This window comes from Dipodomys spectabilis, unplaced genomic scaffold (genome assembly GCF_019054845.1).
Source record: "Dipodomys spectabilis isolate Male_0828 unplaced genomic scaffold, ASM1905484v1 ptg000136l, whole genome shotgun sequence".
Classification (NCBI taxonomy): domain Eukaryota; kingdom Metazoa; phylum Chordata; class Mammalia; order Rodentia; family Heteromyidae; genus Dipodomys; species Dipodomys spectabilis.
In genome coordinates, this window is record NW_024870813.1 from 1,068,088 (window position 1) to 1,087,651 (window position 19,564).

The 19,564-nt window shown below is 39.4% G+C and overlaps 1 protein-coding gene across 1 annotated transcript in view; it reads left to right on the forward strand.

Moving 5' to 3' along the window:
- Window positions 1–19,329, forward strand: part of Glud1 (glutamate dehydrogenase 1) — a 34,231-nt gene extending 14,902 nt beyond the window's left edge. The window contains 12 exon segments of the mRNA XM_042690108.1: window positions 499–579; window positions 1,465–1,520; window positions 2,661–2,724; window positions 6,415–6,509; window positions 9,616–9,795; window positions 10,546–10,683; window positions 10,879–11,016; window positions 11,343–11,423; window positions 12,213–12,336; window positions 13,041–13,132; window positions 17,159–17,221; window positions 18,020–19,329. Of these exon segments, the coding sequence (XP_042546042.1) occupies window positions 499–579; window positions 1,465–1,520; window positions 2,661–2,724; window positions 6,415–6,509; window positions 9,616–9,795; window positions 10,546–10,683; window positions 10,879–11,016; window positions 11,343–11,423; window positions 12,213–12,336; window positions 13,041–13,132; window positions 17,159–17,221; window positions 18,020–18,139 (1,232 nt within the window). The 3' untranslated portion in view covers window positions 18,140–19,329.
- Window positions 19,330–19,564: the final 235 nt, after the last annotated feature.

Below are 19,564 nucleotides of genomic sequence, written 5' to 3' on the forward strand. Positions count from 1 at the left end.
TGGCAAAAAAAAAAAAAAAGATTTTTTTTTTAAATCACTTCTACAAACTCACCCAAACCAGGCAACAAAAGAAAAAAATCTTAACTTAGTTGCCTTCTGGAAAGCATTAAAAACATTAATTTGAAGATAAATTTTGTCTTGAGAAATCAGTTAGTGTTATGTCCTGCTAGGTTGTAATTTCCTCAAGGACAAGGGACTGCCTTTGTCATCTCTAAAGCCCTGCCTCAGCAGGGTCTTTACCATCACTGTTGGAATACTTTAAACCAAAGTCAGTGTTCATACTGAAGTACTTTCTGGGTATCTACATAGCAGCTTTTCATTTTATTTTATGGTCTTACACATAAGCTAGCTCAAGTATTCTTAGAAGCAAAGGGATAATAAAATGGATCCTGTATTTGGGGTGTTTCTTTGTTTTGAAACTTCCTGGAAATCTGTTCTGAATAAATATCCCTCCTCTCCCGCCACCCCTATTTTCTTTTTCATAAAAATCATCACCAGGTATCCGTTACAGCACTGATGTGAGTGTAGATGAAGTAAAAGCCCTGGCTTCTCTGATGACATATAAGTGTGCAGTGGTGGGTAAGTGATCCTCTTCGTTGCTACTTAATAACTCTTGGACTATATGTTTACATATAAGGTTTATTTTTATGTTTTAGAAATGTATCTTATCAGAACTGAATTTTTTTTGTTTTTAGTTGCATACTAAGTCTTAAACATTTTTCAATTAGTTTTAATGATAAAACTTAGTTTTTAGTTAAAAGTTTATTTTAGAAGAGATTGGTGTGAGTTTATTTCTTGAGTATTCTGAAAGGGCATCTCACCTTTTTTTTTTTCAGCTTACATTGGTTATACAGGGAGGGATTTCATTGTTACATTTCCGTACATTCACATTTTTGTAATACAGGTTGAACATCTGTAAACATCTGAAATCCAGAGTGCTCTAAAATTTGAATCTTTCTGAATTCCAACATGTAGCAATTAGAAAATTCCATACTTGACCTTATACAATGGTTACCCGGCAATTAAAGAGCAAGCATACTAACAGTGTCATGCCAAATTTCCCATAGGCTTCTGTGTCTTCATAAAACAGAATACACTTGTTTAGACTTGAATTCCATCCCCAAGATACAGCATTATATAGATGCAGATCTTTTTAAATCAGAAAGCTAAAAAGTCTTCTGATTTCAGATAAGAAATCCTCAAGCTGGGGCTGGGAAGGTGGCTCAGTGGTAGAGTGCTTGCCTTGCATGCATGAGGCCCTGGGTTCAATTCCTCAGCACCACATAAGCAGAAAAAGCCAGAAGTGACACTGTGGCTCTTCAGCCTTGAGCTGAAGAGCTGAAGGTCAGTGCCCAGGCCCAGAGTTCAGACCCCATGACTGGCAAAAAAGAAAAGAAAAAAAAGAAAATCCTCAACCTGTATTTTAACCTTTATAGAGTAACAACTTTTAGTCTCCTCTTCCAGATGTGCCGTTTGGGGGTGCTAAAGCCGGTGTTAAGATCAATCCCAAGAACTACACAGTAAGTAACAAAGTGACAGATATACACATACAATGCATTTACCAAAGAACTAGACATTTTGGATTTCTATTTATACCCTGTACCAGTGAGATTAATGGTTTTTGATGATTTCCAGAAGCAGTATGAAAAAAGCAAATAATTACCTTATAGAGTGTGTTGTCATACAAAAAACTTAACTACTTACCAGTACCTTTTTTCATTTTCCTACTTTAATATATTCAGACACATCTATGATTTAAAACTATGATCTAAATTTATAGTACATATATCTTTTAGGGAGCAAATATCTTAATCCAGTAAAGTATATTGTTGATCCTATCAGTTCCAAGATAATTAAAATTGGTTTTTAGAGTGATCTACCCATTAGTAAATTAATGTTTTATATAAAAACATAATAAATACGTATCATTCTCTTTAAAATGTACGATTTAAATGAGAATGTAGACATAGTTCACATGTTCCATATGAATATAATATATCATTTTGAGAGGATCTTGATATGTAACCCAGGTCCACTTCAGCCTCCTGAGTGCTGGGATTATAAACATGTGCCACCAAACTTGGCTGTATCATTTTTCAGTTAAGCTTGATTAAGGTTTAGTGTTTTTCTTTTTTGGGGGGGAGGGTCCGGTCATGGGGCCTGAACTCTGGGCCTGGGCGCTGTCCCTCAGCTCTTCAGCTCAAGGCCAGCGCTCTACCACTTGAGCCACAGGGCCACTTCCAGCTTTTTTCTTTTTGCTTATGTGGTGCTGAGGAATCGAACCCAGGGCCTCATGCATGAAAGGCAAGCTCTCTACCACTGAGCCACCTTCCCAGCCCCTAGTGTTTTTCTTTTAAGTGGAGAAAAGGAACTGGTGTTGAGTCCTAGTTCTGTCATCATTTTCCTAACCTTTTTGTTACATAGATTGAGTACAGAAGCTCATGCATGCTAAGCTCACCCTCATCCCCTATAATCTTATTTTTTATCCTTTTTTGTGCCTTTAAAATGGAAATGTGTTGTGGTTATACAGAGGATTACAATAAGAAATACATGGAAATGCACTGTGCTTGGAAAATATGAATAACCCTAAATGATTTTCTCCATTGTTTTGTTATTGGTGTTTTCTCCCCCCCAACCCCCCCCCCCACCCCTTTTTCTAGGATAATGAATTGGAAAAGATCACAAGGAGGTTCACCATGGAACTAGCAAAGAAGGGCTTTATTGGTATGTATTGCTATATGCTTTTCTGTGTATAATGAGACTTACAAAGTAATTCTGATAAATCTTTTATGTGTGCCTCAACACAGAGCCCTTTTTTACCTAAAAGCCAGGTTCTGTGATAGATGTCATAGGCAGACATACTCAGACTCTTTATAACACATCCATAATAGGGAAGTTCAGGCTGTCAATGTACATGTCCTCTTCTTGTGCATGCCTCCTAAGTGTTTGAATCAGTGTACTCTCTGATAGCTTCTCTACTGAGCCAGTTGAAATGCTTAGGATGTGAAATACCTGAATTCATTTAAAAAAAAATTTATATGTAGAAATCAGTTTTTTTAAATAACCATCCTATCTTCCCAAAAGTGGGGAGGAATCTGATGCTTTTTGGAGATACTGTTTTTTAAACAGTATAGCTGTAGCTTTAAAGCAATAAAAATAGGTAGTGAAGCTAATGTGGTTCTCAACAACAATACAGTTCTAAGTATACTTGTGCTCATTTGCTAGATATTTATTGTCTTACTTCCTAGTGTCTGTGTTTATACATTCTGTGTGAGATAGGATTCTTTGCAATGTATAAATTTTCAAGCAATCTTAACTTTTGTGTATGTATATGCAGCAGTCCTGGGGCTTGAACTCAGGGCCTGGACACTGTCCCTGAGTGGGCCACAGCTCCACATCCAGCTTTTATTGGTTAATTGGAGAAAAGAGTCTTACGGACTTTTCTGCCCAGACTGGCTTTAAACTGTGATCCCTAGATCTCAGACTTCTGAGTAGCTAGCATTGCAGGCATAAGCCACTGGTAACTGGCTTACTTATATTTTTTATATATGTTTCTTTTCTTGATCTAAAAAGCTTCTCACTTGCTTGAATAAAATAAATAGAAATTAATAGAATGTTTGCCTTATTATACCTACACACATAACACTAAAAAAGACTAAAAACAACAATGAGTCCTTTTTTCTTTCCTGCCTTTGCTCTTTTTTTCCCCACATTCCCTTTACTTGCAAACTAAGGTATTCATATTTTGAAATTTGTCCCATTTTTAGAAAATTAAAGCATAAGGTAAACTACTATGGAAATAAAATAAATACAACTAAAGCTGGAATTTTACAAGATTTGGCCTGAATTCCAAATTTTAAAAAGCATTTGGGTTCTCACCATTCCCCATAGCAGCAGGAACTTACGCATCCTTGCAAAGTGGAAGCATACTGACAGAGGCAGCATGTTCACTACCTCATCCACGCCTGTGGGAAAGCTCCCTAATTCTGATATGATGAGTTGAAAGCATGTTTAGCTTCATGATGGCCTTCACTGATGTTTATATCTTATCTCTAAGCCTGAGCATTTTAATAGCTTTGGTTTTAACCTTTATCCAGTCTTGATTATTGCTCACATTTAGAGTGAGTCCAGCGTAATTTAATGAATCTTGACCAGTAAGTTAAGTGACTGTGGAGACACTGAATGACATCAAAGTTTACATGTCTATTCTTTTGACTTTCCATAAACTGTCAGCTAATGATTCACACAATCTGAGCTATGAGATTGAATTCTGATTGTTTCATTTTATGACTTCAGAATCAGCTTGTCACAATCCTGGTGGAGTGACAGGTGCTGGAGGGAAGTGGAGCAGGTGGGGTTTTCATAGTGAAGTATTGAGTATGGACCAATTTGGGGGGTGTTGGCATCATAACCATGTTTTCTTCCAATCTATGAGCATAGACTATCTTTCCATTTATTGTGATCACTAACTTCTTTCAATAATGTCTCATAGTTCTCAGTCTAGAAGGCTTAGAACTAAATATCTTATTTCTTTTGGTACAATTGTAAGAGGTATTTGGTCTGTAGTTTTCCTGTAATATCTTTTTCTAGCTTTGGTATCAAGGTGATTATCAGCCCCATAGAATGAGTTTGAAAGTATTGCTTTCTCATAATTTTTTGAAAAGTTTGAAATTATTTATTACCTTGTGTCAGATTGTAACATACTGTGTACATACTGTGACATTTCCCTGCAGGTCCCTATGTCTCCAACCTTCTCATCTCCTATGTCTACATATACCTTCAGTTCTTACCTTATACTCATGTTCTTAGAGATGTTGATTTTTTTTTCAGAAAAAAATGGACTTTTGCCACAGACCTTTTTGTTAAATATTATAAATAAATTCTGCAATTCAGGGACTACTTGCAGTCAGTAGTTACTTGTAGTTAATCCGCCACCATAGATTGATTTTTGTGAAGTAGTACATTCGTAAACCCAGTAGTACTTTGATTTTATCTTCAGTAGGGGAGGTTGTCTTTCTAAACTAATATTTTATTTATTTTATTTATTTTTTTTTTTTGGTGATCGTGGGGCCTGAACTCTGGGCCTGGGCGCTGTCCCTCACCTCTTCAGCTCAAGGCTAGTGCTCCACCACTTGAGACACAGCACCACTTCCGGCTTTTTCTGTTTATGTGGTGCTGAGGAATCTAACCCAGGACCTCATGCATGTGAGGAAAGCAGTCTACCACTGAGCCACCTTCCCAGCCCTAAACTAATATTTTTAAGGACCAGTTAATATACTTTCTGAATCACAAACTATTTTAGGCTTGCCAATTGGAATTGTTGCTTTGAAACAACATGCTTATTCTTCATGTTGGTAGAAACAAGATTATCTCTAGAAATAGTAGTAGCAATGTGTCATTTGTCCCTTACAAAAGAAATATTAAATAGAAAAATTGTACTAAGCTGCAGCTGCTGGGGTATGTCATTTTCAAGGAATGAAAGTGAGCAGCTAGGGTAAGAGGAGCCCTTTTGCCAGTGGAAGAGGCTAGAACAGGGTTTCAGTCTTTAAGTGGCAGTGCTGGTGGAGAGAGGGTGCTAGGGAGGGTAGATAGCATGAGATTTATAGGATTTCCTGTAAGAGAATTAAAAAATAGTTTAACCACTTTTAAAGTTGTGTTTTTAGAAAGAGTTTGTCTAATACAATTAACTATATAGTTGTAACTTTATAAGAAGGCTGAAATCCAAAGAAAATAGTAAATGACCTTGTTTATAATTTGTCTTGAGAGGAGTATTTCTACATAGTCCTGCCTTTACAGATTGGAGTGAGCATCACTGAACACATTTTCTCAGGGTTCACTCTGACCATCAGCATTAGAGCTGGCAGTGACCTGAGGAATTAAAGGCCAAGGCTTAAATTTTTAAGCACGCTGCACAATGGATAGGTCAGAGCATCATTCTAACACAAGTTATAGTTTTATGGGCATTAAATGATTGCTTCAACAATGATACTTCCCTCTTCTCAGGATGGTAAGGAGGAATAAACCAGTAACCGCCTGTTGCTATGTACTTCATATGGATCCTCTTGCCATGATAATCCTGCTTATGTCAAGCAAAATGGTACTGCTATCTCTATTACAGTTTAGGGAACTGAACTTGGGAGACCAAATCGATTTGCCTGTGATCACACTCAGAACTCCCATGAGGTGGCTTCTATCTATTGTGCATAGCTAGCTTCCAGACTTGTAAATGCCAGTAGGAGAAAGTGCTACATATAGAGAAACACGTAATGAGGATTTCTGTTCTTTCCTTACCTAAATGAGATCTAAACTTTTCTAGCCACAGTGACTTTGTTCTCTTAGAGAATTGCAAGGATTTTTGGTCTGGGGTAAGTTTGTCTTCAAAACTGGCGTACTGCCCTTTCCCTGTGCTCCCAGGTCCTGGCATTGATGTGCCTGCCCCGGACATGAGCACCGGCGAGCGGGAGATGTCCTGGATCGCTGACACCTATGCCAGCACCATAGGGCACTATGTGAGTATCCACTGGAGCCCCAAGGCTTCCTGCACTGCTGTCCACAAGAAGTAACAATGCAGCTGATTGTATGAGAAATTGGGAATCTGGGTTCATCTCTTCCCTTTGAAAAATCATAAGCTTGCCATGCATATAACTTTGCTTCTCTTTTCTTTGTTATAAAACTATAAACATAGTGAACATAGGTTGAGCTGGGCCCTGGGGCTGGGACTGTCCTCAGCTAGGGCAGTTCATTTCATGAGCTACTGAAATAGGTTATTTAAGAAATATTCTAAGGTGGGCCTGGTAGTGCGTACCTGAAATCTCAGCACTCAGGAGGTTGAATCCAGGAAGATCATGAGTTAGAGGATAATCTATTCTGACTCCAGAGCTTTCACTTAAAAGGAGCAGATAAGGTACAAGAATAGTATAATACATGAGTTATACAAGGCTGCTGTTTCTAAAAGAGGGATAAATCTTAAAAATGGGTTGGATTTGAACATCTAGGAATTTGGAAGATAAGAGGAATAGAAATGGTAGAGTTTAGAATCTGGCTTTGAACCATAGATTCATTGGTGTGAGAGAGCGATGAAAAGTATTAGCAATGTCCCTCAGGAAAGGGGTTGGAGGTGAACAGGGCAGGTCTTTCAAGAGCCCAAGTGGAAAGATAGGTCTTGGAGAAGGAGAAACAGAGAGGTATGGTGTATTTCCTGATAGAGTATCACTCAGTAACATCCTGTGGCCAGGAGCTTGGGTAGTAATAGTTATACCTTTGAATAAATAGTACTTCATAGTTTACATGGGGAATTATCTAGTACACTTAGAACTATCCACAGTGCTTAGTAAACACTAAAAATAAGTATAAATTTTACATCTAGTCAATGGCACATATCCATTGAAATAAACAGGAGCAATATTAGATACATCAGAGAATCTTGGTATGGACCACCATTCCCAAAAGGACCACTTCCATATGTCACCTTTTAATGTGAAATGAGCTCCACTTTTGGTTGGTTGGCTGGTAGGTTGGAGTATAATGCTGAGGCTTGGATGTAGGGTTTCACCCTTGCTAGGCATATGCTCTTCTTCTTGAGCCACACCTTCAACCCTTAAAAAGCTTTGGCTGTGTTTGAGATAGTGTCTCACTCTTGCCCTACCTGGCTTGGACCAGACCATAATCTTCTTAATTACACTTCCTGTTGGAGCTGGGATGGCAGGTGCTCTTTGCCCTACCCATTATTTTCTGACAATGGGGTCTTTCCATCCTTTTTGCCTAGGCCGTAAACTGCCATCCTTTCAGACTGAATCTCTAAGTAACTAAGTTTATAGGCCACCTCACCCTGTATTGAGAGGATTGTAAACTAATAGCATTATTACTTGTAGTTTGTTCACAGTGATGGCAGCACAAGAAAAGTTTACAAGGCATTGTCAGCTAAACTGTACTAATAAGAGACCTTTCTTCAACTGATAGGAAATTGAAAGTCCAGGCCTATATAAGGAAGTCATAGGTTTTTTTTGGGGGGGGGGGGGGGTTTGGGTTTTTTTTTGTTTTTTTTTTTAATTGTGAGGAAGTCATAGTTTTGGTTACTCTTTTTTAGACTAGAGCCCTGTCCTCTTGTCAGTGCAGCATGGAAGAGTGGTGCTATCTCCCTACCTCCCAAGGTTCTAGGACCATTAGGTATGCTAGTGAGCCTGGCAGCTGGCACCAGGCCTGTTCTCAGACAGTTTTTCCTTCAGCCTCAGCATTTGCATTTCCACTGTTCAGAAGCATTTGGCAACTTACAAGGCTTGCAGTTAAGTTTTAATTATTCATGAAAGGAAACTGTGGGAAAACTACTGTTTCTATAGTGCTTTATAAGACTGTCCGTTTTAACCTCCTTCCTTTCTGTTGGTAATTATACAGATTCTCTATGTAAAAATACTTGATGAATATAAAGACCAGGTCACTAACTCTCCAACCATAGCGTAATATTGGGGATAGAAATTTGATGTGACACTAGGCACTGCACATGATCAATGGTAGCAAGTTGCCTCAATCCTCTGCCGATTTCCTATATATATAGGGAGATTGCCTCTGCTCTCCAGTTCATGATCCATGTGTCTGTTCCAGTATTCTGCTTGCCTTGTTTGTAGTAGGTGTGATGCTTTGAAGGAAACCTCCTTCCTTTCTTCTAATTAAACCTAATTTTGACCAAGAGTATACATGTACACCCAGAGTGGAAAGAGAGAGGGGAGGGCCAAGAGATGACTGGTAAAAACTCAAGCGGATTGATGCCTCTCGCTTTGCAGAGCTAATGATGCTGGCCAGTGATACTGGCACCCACACTGGCACAGTCCTCAGTGTCTTGCCCACATATACCTTTTTAAACATTCTTAAATACTTTCCTCCTCTCTTTTAAATAAACTTAAGTATCTTTCCAAGTTCCCTTTTTAAAATAGAAGAATAGCTTGTCAGAAGAATGCAATATTTCTGAATCTCCCCATCCAAGAATGCTGCACATTGCCTCTTCCTGTCTCTAGCTGATTTGGTGATACAGTCAAGTCTTGTGGTAGATTAAGACCAGTGGAATGTATATACCTTGACTCAGAATGACTTGTGCTCCATTGAAATAATAGCTTCAGGTTGAATGTGCCTACTTTTATAATAATTGGTTATTGCATTTGATACTAATATCTAAACTCTTATTTTCTCCTGGCAGGAACTTTCTATATTTTCTAGAACAGAAAGTTGAAAAAATGAGGCCTGTCCCTATTAGTGAATTGTGCTTTAGATATATGCATACTTACAGACATGCAAGCACTTGGCACTACACCCTTTTTCTTTTCAGCTTTTTGAGGTTTCACTAGGCCTCCCAAGCTGGCCTCAAACTCTCAAGTTCTTCCTGCCTCAGCTTCCTAAGTGCTGGGAATACAGGTGTGTGCCACCATGTCACCCTTTACACATTTTGTTTGATATTTTGAGACAAGGCCTTACCATATATCCTAGACAGGTCTTGAACTTAGAAGCCTCCTGTTACACATTTTTTCATGAGAGTATTTTTTGTTAAATGAAAATGTGCTTTGACTTTAGTTGGTTGATCGTGGGACTTGAGTTATTTCCTTCTTTAAGTCATGCCTCCTCTTGCAGGATATTAATGCACATGCCTGCGTTACTGGTAAACCCATCAGTCAAGGTGGCATCCATGGGCGCATCTCTGCAACTGGCCGTGGTGTGTTCCATGGGATTGAAAATTTCATCAATGAAGCTTCTTACATGAGCATTTTAGGGATGACACCAGGATTTGGGGATAAGACATTTGTTGTTCAGGTAAAAAAAAAAAAAAAGTTTATAATTTACATTTTTTTAACGTTTATAGATTTGTATAGCTTTAAATTTTATTCTTTTGAATCTTTTAGGTTTTTAGTGTGGTTGTTTCCTGTATAATACATCCTTTTCCTTTAACCTTGGTTTAATTCGTCTCCCTAGTGAATTATTTTTTTATTTCTTTATATATTAGTTGTATCTTGGGGACATAACAGTTTTCTACAACTGTTGTGAATGTGCAGAAAAGTTTGTCCATTGGCTCAGAATTATCTGATATGTGAATCTAAGGGACTGCAAATTAAAATGAATGATACTTTAAAATAGAGATTGTATTCCTCTAACCTAGGGACATACCTTTATACAGCCATAGGAACCACTGGTCATTGGAGAATGACCACAGTGGAGTAGTCATTACTATGGAATGAGAAACCATGGGAGTACATTGGTCAGAATATGATCCATGCCGGGCGCCGATGGTTCACACCTGTATTCCTAGCTACTCAAAAGGTTGAGATCTGAGGATCGCAGTTCAAAGCCAGCCCGGACAAGAAGGTCCGTGAGACTCTTACCTCCAATTAACCTCCAGAAAACCAGAAGTGGTGCTGTGGCTCAAGTGGTAGAGCACTAGCCTTGAACTGAAAAGCACAGCGACAGCATCCAAGCCCAGAGTTCAAGCCCTACGACAAACCAAAAAAAAAAAAAAAAAAGATTCATACATAGCCTTTTTATGTCATCTATAATTGTTCTTCACAGGGATTTGGTAATGTGGGCCTGCACTCTATGAGATATTTACATCGTTTTGGTGCTAAATGTGTTGGTGTTGGTGAATCTGATGGGAGTATATGGAATCCAGATGGTATTGACCCAAAGGAACTGGAAGATTTCAAATTGGTATGTTAATCTAATTTCTAGAACAGTTTGATTACCCTTAGCCTTGTCTTATTTAAACCTATTCCCATTGCTCTTTTTTCAATTATTAATACAGTTTTAAAAGCTTTTAATGAATACATTTTTATGTAGTAGGCACAAAATAAAGCCATCTAGACCTTGGAACAGGCATTAATTCTGTTTTTCAATCAATTACAGCAACATGGATCGATTCTGGGCTTCCCCAAGGCAAAGGTCTATGAGGGAAGTATCTTGGAAGCTGACTGTGACATACTGATCCCTGCTGCCAGCGAGAAGCAGTTAACCAAGTCCAACGCACCCAGAGTCAAAGCCAAGGTGCAAGCATTACCATTGTCTTATAAAATTAGGGTGATCTGAGTAAAAAATCTCATTTTATTAACATCTTTATTGGTGGCATATACCATAAATCCCACACATTTAAAGTACTCTCATAATTTTCAGTATGTTCAGAGTTGTGCAACTTCCAAAATGTAAGGAAGAAAAATAGAGACAAAATTAGCATTATATACTCATAAATTTAGTAGAGCAAAATAACTTGTAAAGTTTAATTAAAATTATGCTTTTCCTCTCATCCTCCTATCCACACCTCTTGCCCAATGACTGTGTTTCTGGCATTTTCCATCTGTCCCTGACTCTTGCAGATCATTGCTGAAGGTGCCAATGGACCGACCACTCCAGAAGCTGATAAGATTTTCCTGGAGAGGAACATCATGGTTATTCCAGTAAGTCATCTATGTTCAACAGTATCTGAAACCATAAGTGTCTTTCACTAGGAATTAATTAGGAGAGAGAAGGCCTGCTTGTTTCCCAGATTGTGTTGTTTGTTTTCCTTTATTTTGAGAAAATAAAGTGAATCAAGCATGATGGTTCATGCTTCTAATCTCAGCACTTAGAAAGCTGAGGCAAAAGGATAGTGAGTTTGAGACCAGCCTGGGCTACACAGTAAGATCATGTATCAAAAAATAAAGGAAAAACTACTGTGAGGAGCATGTGTTCCTGGTATGTCATTGGAAGTAAGTGTGGGCAGAGGATACATTTTGAAGGGCCTCTTTTGAGAGAAGCATGTAAGAAATTGAACTTAACTGAATAGGCTACTGAAGGGTAATGGGAGAAGGAAAACAGTCATTAACTCTGAAATTTCTGATACTGTGGAATTGTTTAAAGCTTAGACTGCCTTGGTATTGAATTTCTTGACTACAAGAAATAACTGGAAAATTGATTTACTTGTTTTTATATAATGAATTGTTGTTTTTGGTGTTGGTGCTGGTAGTACTGAAGTTTGAAGCTCAGGGCCTTACGCTTTCTAGGCTGGTGCTCTTACCACTTAAGCTATGTCTCAAGTCTGGCATTTTACTGGTTAATTGGACTTGTGTGTCTCGTGGACTTTTCTTCTCAGGGCTGGCTTTGATACTCAGATCTGAACCTCCTGAGTAGCTAGGATTACAGGCGTGTGCCACAGGTACTCAGCATGTTCATGTTCTTATTTCTTTGTTGTCACAATTTGTGTATAGGATCTCTACTTGAATGCTGGAGGAGTGACAGTGTCTTACTTTGAGTGGCTGAAGAATCTAAATCATGTCAGCTATGGTCGACTGACCTTCAAATATGAAAGAGATTCTAACTACCACTTGCTCAGTGAGTTCCCATATTCTTGTTCTCCAGAAATAATAATGTGGGACAATTAAAAGGCTGGAAAAAAAAATCATATGCTTCATTAACTATTCAATGTATTGACTGATATGTTTTACTAAGATTTTTATATTACAAAGTAATATTCCAGAATGTAATCTGCAAGTTAATATTGTTTGTTTTTATAAGTCTTTTAAGCATCTACCTTTTATCATTGAAATTCATCCATTCAACCATTTCTGGTTGCTCCTCGAAAAGTTCTGAAATGTTTTGAGTCCTCTGATGAGAATACTTGTTTTTGTCTAAGTAAAGTCAGCTCCACAGTTAAGAGGAGAATTTCTCATCAGGCTGAAATGAGACTGGAGCCTCCAGCTGAGCTCCTGTACTTGGTCACTGAAAAGCTGGCAAAGTGTCCATTGATTGCCTTTTCTTTTTCCCCAGCATTTTCTTTTTAGTAGAACTAAAGGAAACCTCTGGTAATGGGTGTTATGGAAACAGAGCAGTGACCTAAATTCACATTTACACAGGAATTTGGCAGTCTTGTGTTCCTTTCTGAGTTTTTAATGATTAACCCTTCCATGTCACTCGTGCTAAGGATCTAAAACTATTGGTTTAGGGTTATGGATATAGTTTGGGACTACTTTGAGTTCTTACTATTTCCCCCTTCCTCTACCAGCAGTATCTTACCTTGATCTCTTGGCTTTTTATAGTGTCTGTTCAAGAGAGCTTAGAAAGAAAATTCGGAAAGCATGGTGGAACAATTCCTGTCGTGCCCACAGCAGAATTCCAGGACAGAATATCGGTGAGTCTGGCACTTCACATATAGTCAGTCACAGATGGTAACATAAAAACTATAGCACGCAGTGATATCCCCCATGACCTCCTTCTTCCCAGAACCACAACTCTCTTAATTCCTGCTCTCTGGCTGGAAAGCCTGATTCCCATGTACAACTGTGCCTTTTTTTTTAAAGTCTTTGCTGCATGCCAGAATTTAGGGCATATTTCCATCATGAGTGACTGGCAGTGCAATGAGAAGGCTTTTGGCTGGTTATTTAAGGATGGAGTCCCATGGACTTTTCTGCTGACAACAAGTACATGGACTTCGTTGCCCAGGCTGACTTCTTCCTTCAAACTGTGATCCTCCAGATCTCAGCTTCTTGAGTAGCTAGGATTATAGGTATCCACCAATACCCAGCCTTCTCCCCTCCCCCCACCTTTTTTTTTTTTTTTGCCAGTCCTGGAGCTTGAATTCAGGGTGGTTTGGGCACTGTCTCTGAGCTGCTATTGCTCAAAGCTAGCACTCAATCACTAAGCCACATTCCCAGCCCCATTCTTTCCCCTTTTTTAAACAATCTTTGGTAAACTTACTGGTCTTTCAGTGTTTAAATGATTTTGTATCCTCTGGTTTTAGACTTGTAGTGCTATATTTCACTCTCATTGATTTCAAGGAGTCTTAGCAGTCAAAAATGCATTTTTTAACTGCATGTTACCATGCATCTATAGTTCCAGTACTAGGGTGTTATGTAGGGAGTCTGGCCTGGGTTTTGGTTAGTGAAACCCTGCCTCAGAAAACAAAAAACTGCAGCTTCACACCTGTAAAGCCCAGCTACTCAGGAAGCAAAGATCAGTTCAAAGCAAGCCTAGGCAAAAATTTAGTAAGACCCCACTATAAATAATAAACTCAGGCATGATGTACAGACCTATGATCCTGGCTACTTAAAAGGTCAAAGATCTTAGTTGAAGGCTGGCCCCAGACAAGAGTAAGACCTTACCAGGAAACTAAAAACAGGTTGGGTATATGGTAGAGCACTGTAGCAAATGGAAAATCTTGCATTCAACCTCATACAGCCCAAAAAGAAAAAAACTTACCCCCAGCTAAAGGGTTGCATCCCATTTTCTGACCTAATATCCTCACAAAGTACTCGTACTTCTCTCACTAAGTTCCATGCTCCATCATTATTAACTGATCATTTTGTTTCATATAGGCAACACAACACCAGGCTTGAATTCTCTGCCTCCTCCATGCCACTGCCTCTGTATTTGCAGACTTGCCAGCACTTAAATCCTGACCTGTAGCCCCATGTGGCGCTCAGGAATCAGATTCCTCTCTTCTCTCTCACTGATTGTATTGTGTTCCTCCTCTCTCACTGATTGCATTGTGTTCCTCCTCACCTTTCCTTCCTCTTGCTCTCCAGCTTATGAGCGACTGTCTTATCATGGGGAAAGTAGAAGCAGGCCAAGAACTTGGGCATACCTACCCTGTTCCTTTTCCCTACCCTTACTTAAGCCATCTTCTCTTGTAGTAGATCAGATGTTTGTGCTTCTAGTTAAGCTCAGCTCTTGTTCTACGCATTACATGGCTTGTCTCCAGCTTCTCAGTCCTCATCTGAACCAGACTCATCAGCAACTCATCTCACTATTGATTGATCACAGCAGCCTGGAGATATTGGCATCTCTTAGCTCTCAGAACACTACATTCTTGCTGTCTTTCCATCCTGCTTGCTAATTCTGCTTGCCTTTTGCTCATCTTCCTACCTCTTAGTATTGGGAGGCCTTAGTACCTGAGCCTTTACCTAGATTCAAAATGCCTCATGGTTTTAAGTCCATGTATATGCATTATCCCTCACCCCACTAGAATGTAGGCTCTATGCAAACATTTTTTCCTCAGCTGTGTCCCTAATACCAAAAAGAACCTGGCATCTAGGAAGTACTCGGTTATGTTTGAATGTATGAATCAACCAATGAAACAGTAGTATTCAGCATACAGAGGAAGTTTTCTTTTTCCCTAATTTAACAGACCAAAACAGAGTTTAATGTAAAAGTTATGTAAGTATACCTTCTCAAATGAATACAGTATGTCATCAAGATGTTCAATACAGATAACTTTGTGTTAATGACCCTCTTTATAGCTGCATATGTTACATTAAGAGTGGTAGTTGTAGTTACTTACCTTTAAATTTCATAGAAAGCTTTTCAAGATAAGTCTATTCAAAGAAATTCATCTATAGATTCAATTTGTATAGGAAAGAGATAAGCTGACTTGATGGGGTTGGAGGTCATCTATAACCTTCTCTAGCCTGTCTGTTCCTCATTAGTAAAATTAAAGGGTTGCTAAGATCTTTTGGTTCTACCCTAGAACTGTAGCGTTAGCAAGATTCCTTCCTGTATCCTGTCCAGTGTTGCTGTTCACCTGGAAAACTGAGGTGAATGCCATGATGAGTTAGAGGTGCTAATCTTGCTACTTACCCTCAGGTTTCTTGGCTATACTATTCCGTTTCAGTGTTTTACCATGATCTTACTTAATGAGTATTTCTTTCTATCCAACATCATTAAAACTAAATTGTGGTTAAAATGTAGCTGCCTCAATGAAGAGATTATGAAGATACTATGCTTTGGCTTGGGTATATGTAGGTCAGTGGTAAAGCATTTGTCTAGCATGCCTGAGGCCCTGGGTTCCATTCTCAGTACCAAAAAGAAAAAACATATTGTATCTTGATACTGTACAGAAATTACAAGTCTTTATTGAGAAGAAAAGGGTATTTTAAGAGTCCTTGGTAATCAGCTGGTCACCAGTGGATTGCACCTATAATCCTAGCTACTTGGGAGACCAAGAATGGAAGGATCACTGTTCAACAAGGCCAACCTAGGCAGAAAGTTTGTGAATTTCTCCTTCTCAATCCATAACCGAGTACTGTAGCAGCTGCCTGTCATCCCAAGCTACATGAGAGACTAAGACTAGGAGGGTCACTGTTGGGTCACTGGCCTGGAGGCCAGCTAGAGCAGAAAAATGACATTACAAGAGGGACTAACTTACTCCAAGGAATGAAGCTAAACACAGTGGCACATACCTGTGATCCCAGCAACAAAGAAAAAAACACCTGAAGAAGGTGTATGACAGCTCAGGCAGGAAGTGACACCCTGTCTCAAAACTAACTGGCATGGAGCTGAGAAGTTGGCTCAGTGGTAGAGTGCTTGCCTTACATGCATGAGGCCCTCGGTTTGATTCCTCAGCACCACATAAGCAGAAAGAGCCGGAAGTCGGGCTGAGGCTTAAGTGGTAGAGTGCAGGTCTACAGCTGAAGAGCTGAGGGACAGCGCCCAGGCCCAGAGTTCAAGCCCCACGACCAACAAAAAAAAAATAATAACTGGCATATGCAGGGTGCCAGTGGCTAATGCCACTCTGGAGACTGAGATCTGAGGATCTAACAGTTGAAAGCTAGCTCAGGCAGAAAAGTCCATGAGACTCTTATCTTAATTAACTGCCCAAAAAAAGCCAGAAGTAGATAGAGCTGTGGCTCAAGTGGTAGAGTGCTAACCTTGAGCAAAACAGTTCAGGAACAAGCTGGGCACTGGTGGCTCATGCCTATAATCCTAGCTACTCAGGAGGTTGAGATCTAAGGATTGTGGTTCAAAGCCAGCCAAGGCAGAAAAGTCCATGAGACTCTTACCTCCAGTAAACCACCAGAAAACCAGAAGTGGCACTGTGGCTCAAGTGGTAGAGCATTAGCCTTGAGCTGAAGAGCTCAGGGACCGCTACCAGGCCCAGAGTTCAAGACACAACAACAGCAACAACAAAAACGGTTCAGGGACAGTGCCCAGATCCAGAGTTCAAGGCCCAGGACCAGCAATGGATGGATGGATAGGACAGGACAGAACAGGATAGGATAGATAAAACCAGCATAAAACAAAATTGGATATGTGGCTTAAATAGTAGAGACCCACCCTGAGTTCAAGCTCTAGCCAAAAATGAAAAAAGACTGAATCCTTCTAGAGACACAAATCAAGTCTTTGTATGATTTTGTTAAAGTTGTGTTCTTTTTCCTAACAGGGTGCATCAGAGAAAGATATCGTGCACTCTGGCTTAGCCTACACCATGGAGCGGTCTGCCCGGGTAGGTATGCAGATGGCGTCTGCTTTCTGCTCAGCTGTTATCTCTGGACAGATTGTGTGTGGTGAAAGAAAGCAAACACCAATCTGGTACATGATCCACATTTATGTGCAGTAGATTTATGCCTGTTCACACTCAGAGAACTGTTGTCAGCCCTCAGATAAGTCTCTCAGCCCTCAGCAATAAATCAGGCTGAGTTAAAAAGGAATGCTTGGTAGTTGGCTAAATACTGAATAACCAAATAGACTGAAATGCTGCTCCGTCTTTCACAACGTGACTGCTGTAGGAAGCTATCTTACTATAGAATTTGGTATAAGTAAGGATTTTTTGACCATTTAATTCCTATTTCAGACAAGGCCAAAAATAAGTGAGTCTAATTTTTCTAATTCCTTCTTGAGCTCAGATTCTCTCATTGGATCTCCAAGTTGGAGTAGCATGAGCAGATACTGATAAAGAAAGCTGTGCTTTGTTTTGATAGTTCTTTTTTGAGATCTTATTAAAGTGTTATAAATCCAACCACCTACTGTGGCTCACACCTGTAATCCAGCTACTCAAGAGGCTGAGAGCTGGGATAACTGGATGCCTAATGGACAGAGATCACAGGGTGACTTCTTGGCTGCTGCATAGATAATAATCATTCATATTCTATAAGATTAGTCCTTCCTGCCTAGAGGGAAGTCTGTTGCCACAGAAGTTTTCTTTGGCCACCAGCACTTCCTTGATCCCTCTGTGTACTTTGTATGTCATGTCCCAGCTTACATAAGTCATGTGGTCTTCTCTGCCTTTTCTTCCTTATTCTAGCAAATTATGCGCACAGCCATGAAGTATAACCTGGGCTTGGACCTGAGAACAGCTGCCTATGTCAACGCCATTGAGAAAGTCTTCAAAGTGTACAACGAGGCTGGTGTGACTTTCACATAGATGGATTGTGGCTGCGTTCCTCACCCTCTTCACCCATAACTTCTGCCGACCTATCACAAGTTTACATGTAACCACAGAACTCTCTCTCTCTCTTATGACTCGTTAGGTAATGGACACTGTTCTCAACAAGTCAGTCTGAATCAGCCCCTTAAGAAAGAAACTAAGTTTAGAGGATCATGTACAAATGGAATGTGAAAGTATAAATCACTTAAGCTAGAAAACCATTTAGAAATTTTGCCTTTTAATAAAAAGGTCTCTCCCACCTGGCTTTGCTGCCTCATTCCAGGCTCTTCTCCACAGTCAGTGCTGCTGCCAGGAAGGGCATTAAGAGCAGCCACCTACTACTTTATCTCCAGACAAGCCTGGGCACATGACTCTGACACATGGAAGAAGTAGTACATGGCATTTTCAGAAAGTGGCATGGTCCTCAAGTGCGTTACTGGTATTGCACATCAGCAAAACCAGAATGAAAGCTGTTTCTCCTAATGCATTTTATTCTTCCAGAAAAAAATAAGAACATGCTGCTGTAATATTGCCTTTAATTACTTAACAAGCCTAACTTGACTCAAGCAGTGAAAGCCTATAAACATAATAAATGATGAAAGCTAGTATTTTTATAACATAAAACAGTATCATTTGTAGTTTATCAGTCATATATTACTGTCCAGCAAAAATAGTCCTACAGAGACCTATCTGCAAATGAGGGAGGCTATTTTAGAGAATTTGCTAAATAACTACAATTACAACACATAGTCCAAAGAATACAGTAACTTCCTTATCATGTTAGTTGTTCCCTTTTGAAGAGCTTCTGTTGTGTCATTGAACCATAATTGAAGTAGAATGTTCCAGAAAAGGGGAAAAAAAAACATTTGAGCTCCCTTTGGAGTCTGATGGAGTCTGAACCCTTCCAGTGAGTGGCTTGACCGTGTCCTCCTTTTAGAGACTAATCATGCTGCACTTGGCTTCAGCAGCAGGCTAGAAACAGCCTGAGGTTGAGTGTTTGGTTTGGGGATTAGTTGGTCGAGTCCTTTTGAACAGTAGGGGTCCCAATGAATTACTAGATACTATTTATGTAAAAATGAACACTTTTTTTTTAACCATATCCTTTCAAATTTCTAACTACTTTGTAACTGCATGACTTAACCTGGTGATAAAGAGCAGTTATTAAAAGCCTACCTTTTTAAAGCCTATGTTTCCTTTCTGTGGTTTTTAATACTGATTATGAATAGACAATAAATCTTTAATTGGGGTTAGCAATGCCTGTGTAACTTTGCTATTCACTATATTATGAGCTGCTCAAATTTTATTTCTGTGCCACTCACACTTCATTTTACTAAACAGTATCAGCATCTGTAATGCTTAAAGCTGACATACTAAAAGTGATTTCTAGTGCCTTTTAAATTAAGGGAGTTTGGAATGACTTAG